The 14,304-nt window shown below is 44.2% G+C and overlaps 1 protein-coding gene and 1 long non-coding RNA gene across 4 annotated transcripts; both read right to left on the reverse strand.

Annotated features, from left to right (window-relative positions):
* Window positions 1-348: 348 nt before the first annotated feature.
* si:dkey-154b15.1 lies at window positions 349-9,299 on the reverse strand. Of its 3 annotated transcripts, XM_017682590.2 has the most exons (5): window positions 8,918-9,299; window positions 8,474-8,624; window positions 5,816-6,006; window positions 5,112-5,197; window positions 349-2,310 (listed from the first exon to the last, which is right to left on the reverse strand). In XM_017682590.2, exons 2-5 carry the CDS (start codon window positions 8,491-8,493, stop codon window positions 979-981), a joined length of 1,629 nt encoding a protein of 542 aa, XP_017538079.1. In that variant the 5' UTR covers window positions 8,494-8,624; window positions 8,918-9,299; the 3' UTR covers window positions 349-978. The 3 variants fall into 3 exon arrangements, with proteins under 3 accessions (XP_017538079.1, XP_017538078.1, XP_017538081.1); XM_017682589.2 differs by having other exon boundaries at window positions 8,474-9,299; XM_017682592.2 differs by lacking the exon at window positions 8,474-8,624 and having other exon boundaries at window positions 8,918-9,298.
* Window positions 9,300-9,749: 450 nt separating this feature from the next.
* On the reverse strand, window positions 9,750-14,089 carry LOC108411163. The gene is made up of 5 exons (XR_001856545.2): window positions 13,831-14,089; window positions 12,350-12,429; window positions 11,507-11,569; window positions 11,170-11,212; window positions 9,750-10,072 (listed from the first exon to the last, which is right to left on the reverse strand). It is a non-coding gene; the product is annotated as an uncharacterized LOC108411163 (long non-coding RNA).
* Window positions 14,090-14,304: the final 215 nt, after the last annotated feature.

A 14,304-nucleotide genomic window follows, 5' to 3' on the forward strand; every position in this document is an offset into this window, starting at 1 on the left:
TTATCTGATTCCTACGGATGCAGGATGATATCAGGATGATGCCGTCAGGGTGAAATTACACGTTTTATTGATCTTCTAAGGGAAAATAAACTCTAACACGTCCTACACAGAGAAGACACTAAGATATGTCGCTTTTCATTTAACATAAGGGAGAAATATAAATCATACAGTGTAAAATGTGCCATAGCTTTTTCAAGTAAACAGTAACTGTGTATTATAATGTGCAGTGTGTTCTCTGTAGAAGATGTGGTTGTCACGATTGGCTCCTCCCACTCCTCCATGTGCTTTTCTGTTTACTTTTTATCGTCCATGTGCTTCTTTGTTTGGTCTCCTCCCGGTTCTGTCCCCTTGTTTCTTGTCTCCGCCCCTGATTGTTCCCACCTGTTTTCCACCTGTGTCTTGTGAACCCTCATCACCCCTCTTGTATTTAAGCCCTGTGTTTTCATTAGTCTGGTGCTGGTCTTTGTTTGATCATGTCTGATGTGTTGGGTGTACTGTGTTCTCGTGGTGTTTGGTTCTTGTTTGAGGTTCTGTGTTCATTTTTCATGTCCGTCCCTCCTGCTCTCCGTATCGGCTATTTGAACCTGGACCGTTCTGACCATGACCCTGGATTTGCCCTTAATAAAAGTCTCTTATCTCAGCGCATGGGTCCACCTCCTCGCTCCCCGGCGTTACAGTAGTAGACTCAAACCTTTATATCAGCAGATATTTGCCTCAAACCTTTCGCCGTTTGGATATTTAATTTTTTTAATATATTTGAAGCTGATTTGATGGTGTGTTTATTGTATTGTAAAGCGCTATGTTTATATGATGCTGCTTTACTGTGTTAAAATATCAATTTTACATATCACCCCTTTTTTTTCTCTGTGATGCTGATCCGTCTTTGTACATCCCACAGACACAAATGTAAATACTGATTACATTACAAACATAGCTGGAAATTCCTCAGCATCTTCCTCCATAAATTCTGGTAAATTATTACTTTTTTAAGCCCCTCTTATTCATAAAACCTGTTGCCAATTTATTCAGACCAGCTCCCAATACTGGCTTAATATTCGGGGGCTGTTTTGTCGCAAGTGCCTTTTCTCCACCACCAGATGGCGGCAGCAGCAGCGGCTCACTTTGTTTTGGCTGCTCTCTGGTCTCCCTGTATTTATGTCTATCCACAGAGCTGCTGCGTCCCCTGCGTCCCCCCTGCGTCCCCCGCTGTTCGTCTGGAGAGCGCTTTTGTGGCTGTCTTCTCGACTGAGCTTCCTCCTGATAGCGTGAAGGAGAATAGTCTTTTGCTGCACTGGCTTGTAAATCAGGTTTAGGACGCCGCACTTGGTCAGCTTCCCTAACACTGATGACCCTATGCTCTCTCGGTAGCGAGGAACTTCGTCTTAGTATTGAGCTCCTCTCTAGTTCTCTGCCCCTTCTTTGACTGGAAGTAGACGGGTCATCAGTGACTCCCAGCAGCATTTGCATCACCACAAAGCTCCTCGTAGAAGATCCCACCAGCTTTATAGTGTCACCATTTTGCTTGATCAACACACCCAAGTCCGGATGAGTCTGGATTCTGTCATATATCTGTCTTTGTTGGGCAGAACTGTATGTTTTCAGGTTTATTTCTTGGGTGCGGAGAGTAGGTTCAATTTCCTTAATGAGGGCCTGGAGCTTTTCTTGGGCTTCCTGACAGTTTTTTCCCACAAACGTGACCGTTGTAATGTCTTTATCAGATATTAGGCGCATCTCAGCATCATACAACACCTCTATGTGCTTGAAAAAGTCCTGTTTATAGACAAGTGCATAGTCTAGAACGTCTTGGTCCACTAAAAAGGCTGTTTCTCTTCGGCTAGACGTTGGCCTACTATAAGAACCAGCATACAAGCTGTGAAGACTCCTGGGGGTGTATGAATCAGAAGAGGTGGCTGGAGAAACACCTGATAATGCAGATGCACCATCAACCATGGGGCTCCGGTTCCGCGCGTGCATTCCATTGCTAATCATATGACCATATTTTAACGAGGACTTGGCAACAGATCTGGCCTCCAAACTGTCAGGCTGTATTCTGGAGACAGAAGCTGAAGAAGCTGATGAGTATCCGTTGGAAACAGCTGGAGGAGATCTGCTTTGGAGCGGGACATCGCGGGCCAGAAGGTGAGTGAGTTTTTTTCGTAAAAGCTTCAGATTGAGGAAGGACCCCTTTAAACGGAGACGGCCTGGGCTGAGTTCTGCTACCTCGAAGCCGTGCTGCTTAACGAGCTGTAGGGCCTTCCGCCAACTGGGGAACATATTTATATTCAGTGTGGTTTCAACCTCCATGTCCACCTGAAACAGCACAGAAAACCACCAACCTCAGTTTAGACAGCACAGCTCACTGGACAAACAACCCCGTCAGATTTTGGGTTGCTGGTGGACGTGTGGGAATACAGTATAATCAATATTGCTTTATAAAAATACATGTTTTAAAATGTGTTTAGTGTGATATACCTTATGTATAATATTTACAATATAATATATTTACAATAAAGTTATGTAGCAATGTGGTTTTAATGCTGTTATGCAGTGTTTTGCTTATATATCATGACTGTCCAAAAGATTTTAGATTTTCATCCTTTAAGGTCAGCTGCCCTTTACATTTACATGAACTTGCATTAAAAGTAATGAAAGTTTTTGCCTTTCCTGTAAAGTTACAATTTAGGAGTTACTGTTTTCCTCTGTGATATTAACAATTCATACTAAGCCAATTAGCATAAATCTGGCACATGTGACTGGGGTGTATTCTTCTTCTTCTTCTTCTTCTTCTTCTTCTTTTTCTTCTTCTTCTTCTTCCGGCTGCTCCCTTTAGGGGTCGCCACAGCGAATCATCTGCCTCCATCTTGCCCTATCCACTGCCTCCTCTACTTTCACACCAACCATCTCCATGTCCACCTTCACTACATCCATAAACCTTCTCTGAGGTCTACCTCTTCTCCTTCTACCCGGCAGCTCCATCTCCAACATTCTTTGACCAATATATCCACTATTCCTCCTCAACACATGTCCAAACCATCTCAACCTGGCCTCTCTGGCTTTATCTCCTAACTGCTCCACCTTCACTGTCCCTCTGATCTGCTCATTTCTAATTTTGTCCATCCTGGTCACTCCCAACGAAAATCTCAGCATCTTCATCTCCGCCACCTCCAGCTCAGCCTCCTGTCTTTTAGACAGAGCCACAGTCTCCAAACCGTCCATCATAGCAGGACGCACTGCTGTCTTGTAGACCTTCCCTTTCACTCTTGCTGCTATCCTTCTGTCACACATCAGCCCTGACACCCGTCTCCACCCACTCCATCCTGCCTGCACCCTCTTCTTCACCTCTTTTCTACACTGTCCATTGCTCTGGATGGTTGACCCAAGATATTTGAAGTCATCCACCTTTACGACCTCTACTCTATGTGACTGGGGTGCATTGTTCCTGTTAAATAAACAAATAAAGCAGAGTAAAATAAAAAGCCATTAGATTAATGAAAATGTATGGAATTAATGATTAAGAGAAATCTGCTTAACACACATTGGGTCTGAAGCATGTGTGGAAGAGGGGTCGGATGATGTTTTTGTTGACGCATCCTCTACAGTGAACAAACTTATACAGAATTTCTGGAAATTTTAGTGCATTTTTTTGCTGAGTTTAACAATAAAACCACAACAAAAGCTATAAAATATGCCACAATTTCTGCACAGGCCAAAATTAATTTTTCCCTAAGATGTCAAGTTTAGCAGATAAACAGTAACCGTGTATTAAAACGTGTTCTCTGTAGAGCAGGCATGTCAAACTGGGGACCTCCTGGGCTGAAGCGCTGTGGAGATCAGCTTTTCCCTCAGCTAATGCTCTGAATCCAGTTCATGAATGTCTTGGATAGCGGTGGTTGGTTAGTGTAGTGGATAACACCTCTGCCTTCTACGCTGTAGACTGGGGTTCAGTGCCCCGCCTGGGTAACCGCCCTACACTACACCAATAAGAGTCCTTGGGCAAGACTCCTAACACCACCTTGGCCTCCCTGTGCAAAATGACTGTAAGTCGCTCTGGAGAAGAGCATCAGCCAAATGCCATGAATGTAAACGTCAATGTTGGTCAGGAGTGATTAAAGATGCACTGTGCTGAGGTGTTCTGGCCTGCGAGGACTGGATCCTGACGCATGTGCTGTGGAGGATGTGTTCACTTATTTTCACTCATAAAACCAACAAAATACGTCAGACAACTGAGGGTGACTAAACTTACGCTTTACTAACTATACAGTCTGTAGCTGGAGTATGATCTGCTCTCATTACAATAGGCTGAACAGCTGAGCAGAGAGCTAACAGGCTAATATGCTCGGGCAGTAATATTCTTAGATCTGTGGAAAATGTATATATTTGATTCATTTTTACATTAAAAAATCCCAAAATGTATAAAAATATATTAAAAATATGTACCTATGTAGGTTTAGGAATTCAAAACATTTTACAGTAAGTGTAAAGGTACAGTACATGCACAGAACAGTGTGGGAATGCTTATTAAGGGAATGGGAAAGGTTTATGTAGCGTAAAGTGTGGGGGAGGGTTTATAAAGCCTTAAAATAGTGTATAAATACTTAAATAAATGTAGCGTCCCTACTTCGCGGATTTCTGTTTATCGCAGGTGGTCCTGGAACGTAACACCCGCGATAAACGAGGGAGCACTGTAGATTGATATTTAATGACACACTGCTGGAACATGTTCCGAACATTAAACTGGTTCTCATTAAAACAACACTTCAGGTTCAGAGCCAATACTGCATTTCACTGGCTCTGGACCTGAAATCTGCACAACGACAATAAGGTTCTAATTAATCTAATCTAATCTAATCTAATCTAATCTAATCTAATGTAAGTTCTTAATGTATACTAAATACTTAAATACTTAAGTAGGAATAGCAATACTAAATTTTTGTCAGTTGATTAAATGTTTTTATGTGTACAGCATACAATAAATACACAAATACACAAAAACTGAGAGTTTTGTAGATTTTGTAGATTTTTTGTATATTAAAATAACTCCTAAAGAGTAAAACCAATTCATGCTCCTAGGCTGAAGTTGTGTATGTCAAATATAGACTGAACACATTTACCTCAGACAGACGAGCTTCCTGGACATGGATTGGATAAAATCTGCTGTCCACTTCCAAAACATGAGCTTTCTGCAGGACATCAGGTACTAAAACAGAGTAACGTTGGAAATGACAGGGATGTAATCAATTTTATTAGAGACCACTCCCTCAGACTGGACTGTGGCCTGACGTTAAGAGCAAGGGGGTTTCAATAAACACAGTAAACCAATAAACATGACCAGCCAAGATTAGGCTAATGCAACAACTAGGGCAAACTTTCCCAAACATATCGTGTATATCGCCAGTACTTGTTTCAAACACTGCATGTTTTATTATAAAGAGAGCAAAATGAGTCCTGTTTAACTGGATTTAGTGCAACACATTGTGCGAAATATTGAATAAAAACCATTGTGTTCAGTTTTTCTCTGTTCCAACTGACCAGATGTCTGAAAAAATAAATATTGTGAGATATCATGTATGGTGAAAATGTCTTGAAGAACCACAATATTATATTTTCGCCATATCGTCCACGTCTAGTAACCAGGCTAATGTAATGAGCCAGAAGACGCTGGTTGACAGAGACTTCCATGCTATTAGACTTGCACGCTACTTTTCATTAAACCATTCCTCTAAACTTTAAGGAAACCCTTATGATTACTAGTATCTTCAGCTTTAAACATTATTATTATTATTATTATTATTATTATTATTGATGCTACTCTCACCTGTGTCTGATTCAAAGATGACGTAGGCCTGTCCTGGATTAGATGTTGGGTAAAGCACTTCTAGAACATCACCTCCGTTGTTGCTGCGCCTCAAGAAGTGTATCTTTAGCTGGTCCACCATTCGGTCAGAAGAGTCGATATCTGGGACTCCACGAACGTCAATGACCATTTGCGCCATTCTGACATCAGTACTGCAAGAAATGATGCTGAGATTAATAGTAACAGACACAAAGGGGAATAGAAGATACTTCAGTGTCTTCGGTTTCAGGCACTGATTTTCACATCGGAGTATTTTTGCTTTTACGGGTTATGCTAATCGTGCACTAGAAGACTCTGAGAAGACTCCGAGAAGGCTCTGAGAAGACTCTGAGAAGACTCTGAGAAGGCTCTGAGAAGACTCTGAGAAGACTCTGAGAAGGCTCTGAGAAGACTCTGAGAAGACTCTGAGAAGACTCCGAGAAGGCTCCGAGAAGGCTCCGAGAAGACTCCGAGAAGGCTCCGAGAAGGCTCCGAGAAGGCTCCGAGAAGACTCCGAGAAGGCTCCGAGAAGGCTCCGAGAAGACTCCGAGAAGACTCCGAGAAGACTCCGAGAAGGCTCTGAGAAGACTCTGAGAAGGCTCTGAGAAGGCTCTGAGAAGACTCCGAGAAGGCTCTGAGAAGACTCTGAGAAGACTCCGAGTAGGCTCCGAGAAGACTCCGAGAAGGCTCCGAGAAGACTCCGAGAAGGCTCCGAGAAGGCTCCGAGAAGACTCCGAGAAGGCTCCGAGAAGACTCCGAGAAGGCTCCGAGAAGGCTCTGAGAAGACTCCGAGAAGGCTCTGAGAAGACTCTGAGAAGACTCTGAGAAGACTCCGAGAAGGCTCTGAGAAGACTCTGAGAAGACTCTGAGAAGACTCCGAGAAGGCTCCGAGAAGACTCCGAGAAGACTCCGAGAAGGCTCCGAGAAGGCTCCGAGAAGACTCCGAGAAGGCTCCGAGAAGGCTCCGAGAAGACTCCGAGAAGGCTCCGAGAAGACTCCGAGAAGGCTCCGAGAAGGCTCCGAGAAGACTCCGAGAAGGCTCCGAGAAGACTCCGAGAAGGCTCCGAGAAGACTCCGAGAAGACTCCGAGAAGGCTCTGAGAAGACTCCGAGAAGGCTCTGAGAAGACTCTGAGAAGACTCTGAGAAGACTCTGAGAAGACTCCGAGAAGGCTCCGAGAAGGCTCCGAGAAGACTCTGAGAAGACTCTGAGAAGACTCTGAGAAGACTAAAGTCTGACACTGTCAGAGTTTTTAGTCACAGACTGTGACTTCGCTGCGGGTCCTGCAGACTGCTGCTGGATTTGTCTGGTTATTTCCCGTCATGTACCTGGTGGAATTTACAAGCAGATAAACACGTTTCCTTTCGGTTTGTAGCTGTACAGATGGGAAGATACGTTGGCTGTATATTCTGGTAGATCATCAGCCAGAATTGCTTTAACCTGTGAAATGTGCAGTTACACATCAACAGAATATGCAGCGATTCAGCGTTGCTGATTGGGTGTTATGACCTAAACCCCACGTGTCAAACACCAGGCCCGTGACACAATCCTGCAATTAGCCTGTTTCACAATGCTCTGCACTACAGTCCCCAGCATGCACTGCGACATAACATGCACTCTATGGGACCGTGGTTACACCTCAAATCTACACAATTCTACAAAATTCCACACAATTCCACACCAGTCACATCACCAAGCACACAATGCCTAATATCAGCTAGCAGCTCAGACACTGAGCCCACGTCTTAATGGGCTTGCAGTGAACAACGGGCGCCAGGTGTTCAAGCAAATAGATGATAGTTTAAAAGAATCACGTTTTGAATATCTCATGTATTCAGGTAATATTTCAAGGTCTACTACAGGTGCACATTTTCATGCGTTTTGAATAAACAACAGCCAGTTGGGTTTACAGCACAACATTAACCTCTTCAACTCCTCAGGACCACCAGTGGGTCCAAACCGCACTCGGTCATGTTCTTCATAACGTTCATACTCCATAAGCTCCATTCAGAAGCTGGGCGTCGTAAAGAGTTCATTAAATCTGTCCCTAAACCCTAAACTTAACCTTAACCTCAAGACCAAACCTACAGCTTCTCCTAACCCTAAACCCCAACCATGGTGTTGTCGATAATCAACAGAGGATCACCAGAAAGTTTAAGGATTTAAGCAGCTATAGAGTGTCTGTAGGGGACCACCCAAATAAAGTGTGACCATTTTTTTTGATGCGGCTCGTTTGGTGGTTGAGTTGGACTTGAATTAAAGAAACCGAGAAAACATTGAAAGAAAGTAAAACAGGAAAAGAAAAAAAGCCCAGCTACTTCTTCCAGAACATTCAGTACAACAGAGAAGTAAACTGGGCTGAGCCTCAGATCTTTACGCCCGCAACCAGCTTATCTTCCCATCTGCACCTCTACAGAGCGGAGAAGAAGGTTCGTCTGTGTTTCTTGTAAATTCCACCAGCTGCCTGATCCTGACCCTGCAGGACCTCCAGCAAAACCTCTGACGTAGGATAAGCATGGGCCAGCCATCCTGACCCCCCCGCCCTGGTGACCCCCCTACTGGAGGAACATTGAGACTTCGTGGAAGTTCACTTTCCCTTAAATAGCAGAACTTCTAAGCCAGTTTAGGCCCCTCTGCCCACCTGCACTCCTGTTTGATCATGGATAAGCAGGTGCTGCTCTTTCAAGTCGGCCAAAACGATTGAAGTGTGGACTCGGAGTGCTTCACTAGGGATCACTCATCACTCATCTGATCAGGCTGAGGTCAGGCCATGCGTGCTGCTGTAGGCTAACCTGTGGAGTGAAAGTACAAGTCGCAAACACGAAGTTGAATTTAGCTTCTTAATCGAATTCTCCGTTCCACCTTAAATGTAGCAGCTCCCGCTCTGGCGCCCGTAGCGCTCGACTGTAGCAGCTGCCCGTTTAAGGTGGAACGGGGAATTCGAGTAAGAAGTCTGCGAACAGGAAGCCAAACTGAAACTCGTCCACTGAGGTCCACTAGAGCCGCTCCAGACGGACAGCAGGACAGCAGGACCGGCTGTTTTCCTGTAGATTCCGGTTCTAATCGCTGATGTTCGTCGTCTTACCTCGATCTCTCCCCGCGGACGAACAGGCGTCGCCCAGAGTTCAGTCTGAAGTGAAAGTAAAAGCAGAGGAAGCCTCGTCCTTCAAACTTCTGCCACTTAGCGCCGCTTTAAACGGAGCGTGCGCCACCCCGGCGGCTCTGCGCCAACAGCGCTAACGGCGCACTTTCCCCTTCCTTCACTGTGGAACGCATCCCGACGCGCCGCCATCATTTCCTTATCATTAAAATGATAATGGACCGTGGAGGTGGTGCTTTACTTTACTCAGACAGGCCCGAAGCACAACTGGCCAACATTCCGCTTTGGGTAGAACTAGAAAACATTCATACCCGCGTGTTGGTGCTTTTACTTCAGCAGCTCCTAGTTAGACCAGTTTCTCTGATACTGCTACCCTGTTCTTCAGTGGTCAGGACCCCCATGGACCCTCACAGAGCAGGTACTGTTTGGGTGGTGGGTCATTCTCAGCACTGCAGTAACACTGATGTGGTGGTGGTGTGTTAGTGTGTGTTGTGCTGGTGCGCGTGGATCAGACATAGCAGTGCTGCTGGACTGAGAACAGTCCAGCCACCAAAAACATCCAGCCAACATTGTACAGTGACGGCTGGAGAGGGACAAAAGGATGACCAACACAAACCATGCGGCAGCAGATGAGCTACCATCTCCGTCTTTACATCTACAAGGTGGACCAACAAGGTAGGAGTGTCTAGACAGTGAGTGGACAAACAGATCCAATCCTAGCTACTTGTATCAACGCTGAATGCTTTTTAATATCTTAAATAAAAAACGTCAGTATAAACATTTCTGTTCGCACCGCTAGTCAAACGCAGATACATGGTTTATATGCATAGTGTGACTTTATTAGTGGTCAGTTTCTGGTGGATATTTTTGGCTCTGAGCTGGGTTTATACACAGTGACTCTTCGTAGTTTTAAAGCATCTCTTAGAATTTAATAGCTCCAACATCAAAACAAAGACATGATCACACACTTCACAACCATCATTCCCTAAATCTACATAAAGCTTTAATAAGATGCGTCAAGGTTCCACAGGATCCCTGATTCTGAGCATCTGGAAATAAAGAATTCAAATCAAGATCTTCTATTTATTTAAAGGCTTTGCTGGCTCCTCGCAGTCCAACACCTGGGCAACGGACGTCCTCCTGCAAAATGAGAGAAACTGATGCATCAGATCTTAATGACCGACAGAAATGTCAAATGCATCTTAAACCTCTTCGTGCTGTAGGAGATGGTCCATCAAACACAGTCAAGTCATTAACAGCGCAGTCATTTGAAGTGAGATGTAGTCAGAGTGAATGTATTTGTATGAGGTTTTCTATAACCGTGCCATGAGGAACACGGGCAGGTCTCAAACAACCTCAACGCCTCTCTAGCAGACATTCAGGAAAGAACAGAGTCACACATCAGACCCAGCCTCGCTGATCAGCCTGCACACACTTGCTCACTATGAAAATCACTCGGTTGTGTTCACTCCAGTACGTCTGAACTAATGTTTTGCGTTTCATTCAGAAATTTACAATAATTCATCTGATTGCTGCATAATTCAAAGTCAGAGCGGTTTGGTGTGAAATGGTTATTTGTAGGGAAACTTGGACTCATCCTAACCACGGTGGTGACAGGAACCAGGGGTCATGATGTCAACAACACAGCCGTTATATATACTTTCCAGAAGTACCAGTGAACCTACACTGTCTGAGCTTTTACACGCAACATTCACGGTAAAATAGTGGAAAAATCTGAAAAAGAGTGGGTTTCATGAAAGGGTTCCAGCAGGAGTGGGTTTCATGAAATGTTTTGGGCCATAATTTTCTCAAAACTCTCAAACTACAACCTCTGCCCATTTCTCTCCCACTTTAACTTGTCTTTTTGATTTCTGCCTAATTTATGTCTATTTCTTCTCCCATTTCAGCGTAATATACACAGGTTTGTGTAATTATATGTCTTGCTACTGTAACACCTCAATTTCCCTTCGGAATCAATGAAGCTCCATCCACCCATACCTCTGAACCGATGTGTCAGACATTAGCCAACATTTGCAAAGCCATTTCATGTAATGACTTTCTGGGAGGTGGACGTCTGGTTCCTATCATCACTACAACAAACAATTCTGACTAAATTTCAAAAGAAATTTTGAAAAATGGGTGGAATTCTCCCTCAGGGTCGCGAGGGGGTGCTGGGGCCTATGGGTGGAATTCCCCTTTAACGCATATACATTCGGCACACATATGTCGGCCCTCACCTGCAGCCTTTACTAAGACCGATGATCCCCTGGTGGCCAGAATCTGAAAAAGAGCAGAAGCAGAAGTAAATATTGAAACGCTGCATGTCCTGACGCTCAGATAATCTACACATGGCCGGCATGTGGGAGGTTTCTATAGCCTCCCTATAAAGAAGATAGCAAAGGCCTCAAACAACCTCAACGTCTCTCTAGCAGACATACAGGAAAGAACAGGGTCACATGTGGGACCCAGACTCGCTGATCAGCCTGCAGTCTTTATTTTTCAACAGATACGTTTGGTTTGATCTGATTTAATGCTGAACTGTTCAATCTATTCCATGGGCAGAATGAGACTCACCTTAAGACCTCAAGGCATCCGCAGTCACGTCCCATCCGACGGGAGACAACGGCAGTGACCAGTCTGAGAACCAGAGGTGGCCAGAAGTTACGAAAACCTCAAGTATCAGGACAATTTACAACAGCTTCAAGAACATGGCTGAAGTGTGAAAACCATTAACATTTCAGTTTTTACTTTTCATTTAAAAAACGCTGCCCTTTGCCTCTGCTTGGGTTTTACGCTCCACTCCAACACGACTTCAGCTCCAGAATAACTTCACTACTGGCCTAATGTGCCCGGCGACTACCTCATAAAGCAGGATTGGTTCAGTCAACCAGGCAACCCAAGCCCAGAGTCGAGCCGGTTTGGAGGAGAACTAAAGCTTTCGTCTCTTATTTCCCTATTTGTCCGTCTTTCCTTTGGAATTCATTTATCCACGTTTATGTAAAGATCTGGCTTTGTGACCAACAGCCCTAATTTAGGAAGCACCACCTTAAGAGCCTACAAAAGCCCAACTAATAGAAACACAGATTTGAATCAGGTTGAGTGTCTGTATGAGATTCATCTAACCGTGCTGTGTGGAGGAACACAGCCAGGTCTCAAACCACCCCACCGTCTCTCTAGCAGACATACAGGAAAGAGCAGAGTCACAGATCAGACCCAGCCTCGCTGATCAGCCTGCACACAGCAGCTTAAAGCGGCATCCCAAGACCACCTACAGAATCGCGGATGAGGCCAACGGCTACAAACGGACACGCCGGATTACAACAGACATCATTAAACGCAGGTTTGAGGCTGGAAAGCCCCTTAAAAACGGTTCAAGGCATCATTTAACAGTTAATCCAAACGGTTCAATGGACAAACCTCAGTCCAAACCCATGCGGAGTTCGGAGATCTGCAGTAACTTCACCACACGAGGGCAGTCTGGACACGATCTGAAGGTCCTGCACAACAGAAGTCACAGATTACCAGAGAGGACTGAGCAACCTGGAGTACAGGCACAGCTCTTCGATCCATCATGCAAGTTAAAGAGAAAGGGTCCGATCTTGATTTTAAGAGGAGGGGAAAAAAGGCGTTCAAGGGTTCTTTAGTAATGAAACTAGTTCTATCTAGAACCAAGAACACAAAGAACCATTTGCATGATTAAATGATCCTTTGCATGTTGAAGGCTTTAATCAGATTGTTTGAGAATGCTGTATATGGTTCTACGCAGAACCTTTCTGAAAAAGGTTCTATACAGCACCAAAACGGGCAGTCCTATTGTTACAAGCTTCACCTCGTAACCACGGCAGAACCCTTTTTTGGTGCTTTATAGAACAATGAACACATCCTCCGTCAATCTGAAGAACCATTTCACCATTCAAAGAACCCTTTAATCATGCAAATAGCTCTTTGAGTGTTCATGATACAATACAGAACCATTTTCTTTACTAAAGAACCCTTGAAGAACCATCTTTAAAAGGTGTAGTTCAGAGTTTAAAAACAGTGTTCAAGGGTTTAGTAAGGAAGAAGGTTCTATACAGAACCACAAACACTCAAAACCATCTGCATGGTTAAAGGAATCTTTGTATGTTTAAATGGTTCCTCGGGTTGACGGAGAATGTTTTACATGGTTCCACAGAGAACCATTTTCAAAAAGGTTCTCTATAGCACCAAAATAGGTTCCTCTATTGTTACAAGCTTGACATCGTAACCATAGCAGAACCCTTTTAGGTGTTATACAGAACAATATACAAAACATCCACCGGTCTGAAGAACCATTTCACCACGCAAAGAACCCTTTATTCATGCAAATCGCTACTGTTGGATCAAAACCTCGTATCTCCAAAATGCCAACTTTACAGGAGAGGGAAAAAACACGCCTTACTTTTAATGCACGTCAATGGAACCAGACGTCTTTCCAAGTCATTTTGGGTCATTTCTGTTGGTCCATTCATCATGAAATTCATATAAAGTATATAGGACCAGGGGTACTCTCAGATTATGTCAAAAACTGAAAAATGGAGATATGAGGTTTTGTTCTGACTGCAATGAATTCTCTGAGCACTCCTCGTTCAATACAGAACCACTTTCTTTACCACAGAACCCCTGAAGATCCACCTTAAAGAGCACACTTCTGCAAAAAGACAGAAAAACAACTCCACTTATACACACATTAATATGCATGAACAATCAGCATAAATCAGCACTGCAGGCCCAGATCTTTACTACCTCATTACCATATTATAATATAAAGTTATACAGATAAAATTTCAGAAAGTTATATTTTACACCTTACAGGTGTTTCCACTGATTCCTCTTTAACCCAGACTGAAATTTGATGTGAGAAGTGCGCCTGGACTCACCTTCCTCACCTTCCTCACCAGGCAGAACATCCAGGAACCTCAAGGCTTATTACACATTTATAACCTCAGGCACGTCATTAAGGAGGGTTATGGTCATAAACACGACAAGTGACCGTTAAACAGCTGCGCGACACAGCGAGGCGTCCGCTCTTCAGCACAGACATGTTTTCTCCTTTACAGATGAAGGACTTCTCCTCTCTCGGCGCGAGCCGCTCCGCTCCGCTCCACGTGTCGCCGCAGAAAGGCCGAGCGGCGCCCCGCGCATGCGCCTCAGACACTGCTTATTCCGCTGGAAGGGGCGACTAAATGAGGGGTGTCGCCCCCAGCTGGAGGAGGACTGAGTAACACCACACCCTTCTAATAGTGTTCTTTCTCGTGGTCACTGGTTACTGGGACCCATTTCTTTGCTGTTTGTGATTTATTATACTGTATCAATCATTTTCAGTTTTAAGCTTTTTTAAATGATATTTTTCC

Source organism: Pygocentrus nattereri, chromosome 27 (assembly GCF_015220715.1).
Source record: "Pygocentrus nattereri isolate fPygNat1 chromosome 27, fPygNat1.pri, whole genome shotgun sequence".
Taxonomy (NCBI): Eukaryota; Metazoa; Chordata; class Actinopteri; order Characiformes; family Serrasalmidae; genus Pygocentrus; species Pygocentrus nattereri.

Coding starts and splice junctions, on each gene's coding strand:
- si:dkey-154b15.1 (XM_017682590.2), bottom strand. CDS start 8,493: ATGATCAAACAGGAGTGCAG. Junction 5,198..5,815: donor CATCTTTGAATCAGACACAG/GTGAGAGTAGCA, acceptor ACTCTGTTTTAG/TACCTGATGTCCTGCAGAAA. Junction 2,311..5,111: donor AGGAAGCTCGTCTGTCTGAG/GTAAATGTGTTC, acceptor GTGCTGTTTCAG/GTGGACATGGAGGTTGAAAC.